Source organism: Odontesthes bonariensis, chromosome 17 (assembly GCF_027942865.1).
Source record: "Odontesthes bonariensis isolate fOdoBon6 chromosome 17, fOdoBon6.hap1, whole genome shotgun sequence".
In the NCBI taxonomy this organism is placed as follows: Eukaryota; Metazoa; Chordata; class Actinopteri; order Atheriniformes; family Atherinopsidae; genus Odontesthes; species Odontesthes bonariensis.
The window spans coordinates 416,784-423,155 of record NC_134522.1 but is presented as its reverse complement, the minus strand read 5'-3'; the positions used below and the strand labels follow the sequence as shown (position 1 = coordinate 423,155).

Below are 6,372 nucleotides of genomic sequence, written 5' to 3'. Positions count from 1 at the left end.
AAATATGCTGCTACTGAATGAAAAAGAGTAATTTTAAAGACCTCCTATGATAAACAAGCATACTGGAACCAAGTTACTTCACAGAAGGTTTTTTTATTTTAACAACTTGAGCAGTTTCACAATACATACACACGCGCGCGCACACACACACACACTTCTCGGTCTCATTCTGTTTAATTTATTCTTCATTTGGCCAATTTCAAGCGTGTACGCTACTCACCTCGTTTCTGGTAGCCCTCACAAGGGTTTTGGAGGTTGATGCCTCGGTGAACGTCAGCTGTCTGGCTTTGGCTTTCCTTTCCGCAGCTGCAGAAAGCATTTTCAAATGTTTCGCGCTGGTAAAGTGGCACGTCACTGACGATTTTCTTTTATGCTCCAACACACAGTTGCACGGGGTGCAGAATAGTTTCCCCCCGCTTTCGTGCAAGCCATCGGGGTACTGGTTTGCCCGGCCTTTGGCAGTAATGTGCGCCGGTAGGTGAGATCAATTAGCTTTTTTCATTTTGTCTCTCATTAATTTTCTCTTCACGCTACGGTGCTGTTTTCCTTGTTTGTGTTGGTGGCAATGACGTCGCAACCTGCGAGTCGCCAGTTAATTTAGTTCATTTAGACATTTTTTTCTTATCCCAACTTTATGCAGAAAAGTGCGGAGATTGTGAAATCAAGCGAGTCCTACATATTTTGCGCGGAAAATGTGATTATTGCGGTGAATATACGGCTTTTTTGAAAAATATTGACCCCCGCATAATCAGCGGTATTTGGAAAACCACTACTACAACTTCAAGCATAATAATAATAATAATAAAAATAATAATAATAGTAATATTTCAATTCAGTAATGAAAATATGGTCACACTAGCATAAATCATGACCGTCAATTTTGTTAACATTGTGGAAGTTTTTTTTTGTAAAGAAATGTAGAATAGTCAACTCCAGCTTTTTATTACCTTAATTAAGTCTACATTTCAGATCATTATATACAACAAAAACATCCGAAAATGTGAGTTAAAAAAAAAATAAAGCTATAAACTTTGTAGATATATGCTTTTTTTAAATCACCACCTGCACTTATTCTATCAATACAAGACACTGCCCCAACCAGCGCCCCCGTAGCCACGCCCCTGAGCTTCCAGAGTTGCTTCCTCCCTGGAAACGTCTCTTTCCCTGAGAAGGAACCCGGATGTGAAACTGGAACGGTGGGGAATGTCGCCCCCTGGTGGAATCTGAAATAACAACGCTGCATTGAGGAGCGCGAGCCCGATTCAAAAATCCGCCTCGTGCGTCTCCGGGCGCTGTGACGTATGTGTGACGGTTGGTCCTCTCTTCCGCCCTGTGACTCCGCCCACTACATTTCAGCTCCTCACTTCCTGAACTCACAGCAACAGATGAGCAGTTAGGGTTAGTTAGTTAGTTAGTTAATGTTAGTTAAGGTTAGTTAAGGTTAGTTAGGTCCGGCAGCAGCCAGCAGACACTTTGACCCGGTAAGAGGAGGTTCCGGACCGGCTGGGGAGGATCCGGACCGGCTCAGGAGGATCCGGACCGGCTGGGGAGGTTCCGGACCGGCTGAGGAGGTTCCGGACCGGCTGGGGAGGATCCGGACCGGCTGAGGAGGTTCCGGACCGGCTGGGGAGGATCCGGACCGGCTCAGGAGGATGGCTGAGCCCGCGGTCGGCTGCGTGTTTGAGGACATCCAGTATGACGATATCCAAGTTGAGGCGGTGAGTTCACTTCTCCAGCGGGTTCTGGGAGGTTCCGGGTCGGGCTGAGAGCAGCTGAGAGCCGGTGTGGTGGAACTAGGGTTGCCAACTCCCTGAATAATAAATAAAGGACCCAGTTGCCTTCACTCTTCCTGATGAATTTTTTAGCCCATTTTTTTGTGAGTGAAATTATTTTTTTTAACTATTTGACTCGAACCTGAATTGAATTAGATGCATATAACACAAGGAAAACAAATTATTATCCAGCTATTTACTTTGATTAAAAAATAACTGTTTATTAATTGAATAAAATCAGTTTCTTTCTTAAACAGAAACCTGTCCTGCTTAAATTAAAACTGTACACATTAATATAAAACAATAGGTAGAAAGCAGAACATTCATTTGGTAATAGTGCACATTTTTAGTGCAATAATAACAGTGCAAACAGAAAATCTTTAGAAAACTTTCTGTTTGCTTTGTGTCTTCCTCTATCTGCCTCCTCGACCAATGGGATGAGTGTATTCTGTATCGTCATACTTGTGTTAATATGCTGTCAGCTCATTGGTCGCAGAGCAGGAACAAGTTTACCGTATATTTTCACATAAAGCCCTGTTATTCATTTCCATTGGCATGATACTGACTATTGTTTTGCTCTCACAGTAATACGGGACAAAGTGCGTCCCTTTTCAGCTCAATACGGGACGGGTGCTTTTGTTTCTAAATACAGGACGGTTCCGTTTTTCAAGGGACGGCTGGCAACCCCAGTTGGTACCGTCCGGGAGAACTGAACAGAACCATGAACAGAACTATGAACAGAACCAGGAACAGAACCAGGAACAGAACCAGGAACAGAACCATGGAGCCTGTCGTTAAAGCCTTCAGAACCAGCTGCTGGTAAATGTTTAACTTTGTTTCTGTGGAGAGGATGTGGGTCAGCTCCTCTCTGGTTCTGGTTCTGTCTTCTCTGGGTTCTGGTTCCTCTGGGTTCTGGTTCTGGCTCCTCTCTGGTTCTGGTTCTGGCTCCTCTGGGTTCTGATTCTGGCTCCTCTCTGGTTCTGGTTCTGGCTCCTCTGGGTTCTGGTTCTGGCTCCTCTCTGGGTTCTGGTTCTGGCTCCTCTGGGTTCTGGTTATGATGTTTCTGTGTTCTGTTGCAGGCCGTTGGCAGAGGAACCTTCGGGGTGGTCTTCAAAGCGGTTTGGAAAGGAAAGGATGTGGCCATCAAAACCATCGAGAGCGAGAACGAGAGGAACGCCTTCCTGGTGGAGGTGAGTCAGAACCTGTTCCTGAACCGGTTCCATCAGAACCTGTTCCATCAGAGTCTGTTCCATCAGAACCTGTTCCATCAGAACCTGTTCCATCAGTTCGTGTAGTTGATGGTCGTTGTGGTGTTTCTGTAGTTGATGGTCGTTGTGGTGGTCGTGTAGTTGATGGTCGTTGTGGCATTCGTGTAGTTGATGGTCGTTGTGGTGGTCGTGTAGTTGATGGTCGTTGTGGCGTTCGTGTAGTTGATGGTCGTTGTGGTGATCGAGTAGTTGATAGTCGTTGTGGTGGTCATTTAGTTGATGGTCGCTGTGGTGTTTCTGTAGTTGATGGTCGTTGTGGTGTTCGTGTAGTTGATGGTCGTTGTGGTGTTTCTGTAGTTGATGGCCGTTGTGGTGGTCGTGTAGTTGATGGTCGTTGTGGTGTTTCTGTAGTTGATGGTCGTTGTGGTGGTCGTGTAGTTGATGGTCGTTGTGGTGTTTCTGTAGTTGATGGTCGTTGTGGTGGTCGTGTAGTTGATGGTCGTTGTGGTGGTCATTTAGTTGATGGTCGTTGTGGTGTTTCTGTAGTTGATGGTCGTTGTGGTGTTCGTGTAGTTGATGGTCGTTGTGGTGTTTCTGTAGTTGATGGCCGTTGTGGTGGTCGTGTAGTTGATGGTCGTTGTGGTGTTTCTGTAGTTGATGGCCGTTGTGGTGGTCGTGTAGTTGATGGTCGTTGTGGTGTTTCTGTAGTTGATGGTCGTTGTGGTGTTCGTGTAGTTGATGGTCGTTGTGGCGTTCGTGTAGTTGATGGTCGTTGTGGTGATCGAGTAGTTGATAGTCGTTGTGGTGGTCATTTAGTTGATGGTCGCTGTGGTGTTTCTGTAGTTGATGGTCGTTGTGGTGTTTCTGTAGTTGATGGTCGTTGTTGTGTTCGTGTAGTTGATGGTCGTTGTGGTGTTTCTGTAGTTGATGGCCGTTGTGGTGGTCGTGTAGTTGATGGTCGTTGTGGTGTTTCTGTAGTTGATGGCCGTTGTGGTGGTCGTGTAGTTGATGGTCGTTGTGGTGGTCGTGTAGTTGATGGTCGTTGTGGTGTTCGTGTAGTTGATGGTCGTTGTGGTGTTTCTGTAGTTGATGGCCGTTGTGGTGGTCGTGTAGTTGATGGTCGTTGTGGTGATCGTGTAGTTGATGGTCGTTGTGGTGTTCGTGTAGTTGATGGTCGTTGTGGTGTTCGTGTAGTTGATGGTCGTTGTGGTGGTCGTGTAGTTGATGGTCGTTGTGGTGGTCGTGTAGTTGATGGTCGTTGTGGTGTTTCTGTAGTTGATGGCCGTTGTGGTGGTCGTGTAGTTGATGGTCGTTGTGGTGGTCGTGTAGTTGATGGTCGTTGTGGTGTTTCTGTAGTTGATGGCCGTTGTGGTGGTCGTGTAGTTGATGGTCGTTGTGGTGTTTCTGTAGTTGATGGTCGTTGTGGTGTTCGTGTAGTTGATGGTCGTTGTGGTGTTTCTGTAGTTGATGGCCGTTGTGGTGGTCGTGTAGTTGATGGTTGTTGTGGTGGTCGTGTAGTTGATGGTCGTTGTGGTGTTTCTGTAGTTGATGGCCGTTGTGGTGGTCGTGTAGTTGATGGTCGTTGTGGTGGTCGTGTAGTTGATGGTCGTTGTGGTGGTCGTGTAGTTGATGGTCGTTGTGATCGTGTAGTTGATGGTCGTTGTGGTGTTCGTGTAGTTGATGGTCGTTGTGGTGGTCGTGTAGTTGATGGTCGTTGTGGTGATCGTGTAGTTGATGGTTGTTGTGGTGGTCGTGTAGTTGATGGTCGTTGTGGTGTTTCTGTAGTTGATGGCCGTTGTGGTGGTCGTGTAGTTGATGGTCGTTGTGGTGGTCGTGTAGTTGATGGTCGTTGTGGTGGTCGTGTAGTTGATGGTCGTTGTGATCGTGTAGTTGATGGTCGTTGTGGTGTTCGTGTAGTTGATGGTCGTTGTGGTGGTCGTGTAGTTGATGGTCGTTGTGGTGATCGTGTAGTTGATGGTTGTTGTGGTGGTCGTGTAGTTGATGGTCGTTGTGGTGTTTCTGTAGTTGATGGCCGTTGTGGTGGTCATGTAGTTGATGGTCGTTGTGGTGGTCGTGTAGTTGATGGTCGTTGTGGTGATCGTGTAGTTGATGGTTGTTGTGGTGGTCGTGTAGTTGATGGTCGTTGTGGCGTTCGTGTAGTTGATGGTCGTTGTGGTGATCGAGTAGTTGATAGTCGTTGTGGTGGTCATTTAGTTGATGGTCGCTGTGGTGTTTCTGTATTTGATGGTCGTTGTGGTGTTTCTGTAGTTGATGGCCGTTGTGGTGGTCGTGTAGTTGATGGTCGTTGTGGTGGTCGTGTAGTTGATGGTCGTTGTGGTGTTTCTGTAGTTGATGGCCGTTGTGGTGGTCGTGTAGTTGATGGTCGTTGTGGTGGTCGTGTAGTTGATGGTCGTTGTGGTGATCGTGTAGTTGATGGTTGTTGTGGTGGTCGTGTAGTTGATGGTCGTTGTGGCGTTCGTGTAGTTGATGGTCGTTGTGGTGATCGAGTAGTTGATAGTCGTTGTGGTGGTCATTTAGTTGATGGTCGCTGTGGTGTTTCTGTATTTGATGGTCGTTGTGGTGTTTCTGTAGTTGATGGTCGTTGTGGTGTTCGTGTAGTTGATGGTCGTTGTGGTGTTTCTGTAGTTGATGGCCGTTGTGGCGGTCGTGTAGTTGATGGTCGTTGTGGTGTTTCTGTAGTTGATGGCCGTTGTGGTGGTCGTGTAGTTGATGGTCGTTGTGGTGGTCGTGTAGTTTATGGTCGTTGTGGTGGTCGTGTAGTTGATGGTCGTTGTGGTGTTCGTGTAGTTGATGGTCGTTGTGGTGTTTCTGTAGTTGATGGCCGTTGTGGTGGTCGTGTAGTTGATGGTCGTTGTGGTGGTCGTGTAGTTGATGGTCGTTGTGGTGATCGTGTAGTTGATGGTCGTTGTGGTGTTCGTGTAGTTGATGGTCGTTGTGGTGGTCGTGTAGTTGATGGTCGTTGTGGTGTTTCTGTAGTTGATGGCCGTTGTGGCGGTCGTGTAGTTGATGGTCGTTGTGGTGTTTCTGTAGTTGATGGCCGTTGTGGTGGTCGTGTAGTTGATGGTCGTTGTGGTGGTCGTGTAGTTTATGGTCGTTGTGGTGGTCGTGTAGTTGATGGTCGTTGTGGTGTTCGTGTAGTTGATGGTCGTTGTGGTGTTTCTGTAGTTGATGGCCGTTGTGGTGGTCGTGTAGTTGATGGTCGTTGTGGTGTTTCTGTAGTTGATGGCCGTTGTGGTGGTCGTGTAGTTGATGGTCGTTGTGGTGTTTCTGTAGTTGATGGTCGTTGTGGTGTTCGTGTAGTTGATGGTCGTTGTGGTGTTTCTGTAGTTGATGGCCGTTGTGGTGGTCGTGTAGTTGATGGTCGTTGTGGT

General features: G+C 47.1%; 1 protein-coding gene across 1 annotated transcript in view; it reads left to right on the top strand.

Moving 5' to 3' along the window:
- The first annotated feature begins 1,337 nt into the window (after positions 1-1,337).
- LOC142365824 (mitogen-activated protein kinase kinase kinase 7-like) overlaps positions 1,338-6,372 on the top strand; it is a 33,508-nt gene continuing 28,473 nt past the window's right edge. Inside the window, exons 1-2 of the mRNA XM_075447557.1 lie at positions 1,338-1,718; positions 2,852-2,962. Coding sequence (XP_075303672.1) covers positions 1,653-1,718; positions 2,852-2,962 — 177 coding nt within the window. The 5' untranslated portion in view covers positions 1,338-1,652. The remainder of the gene's footprint in view (positions 1,719-2,851; positions 2,963-6,372) is intronic.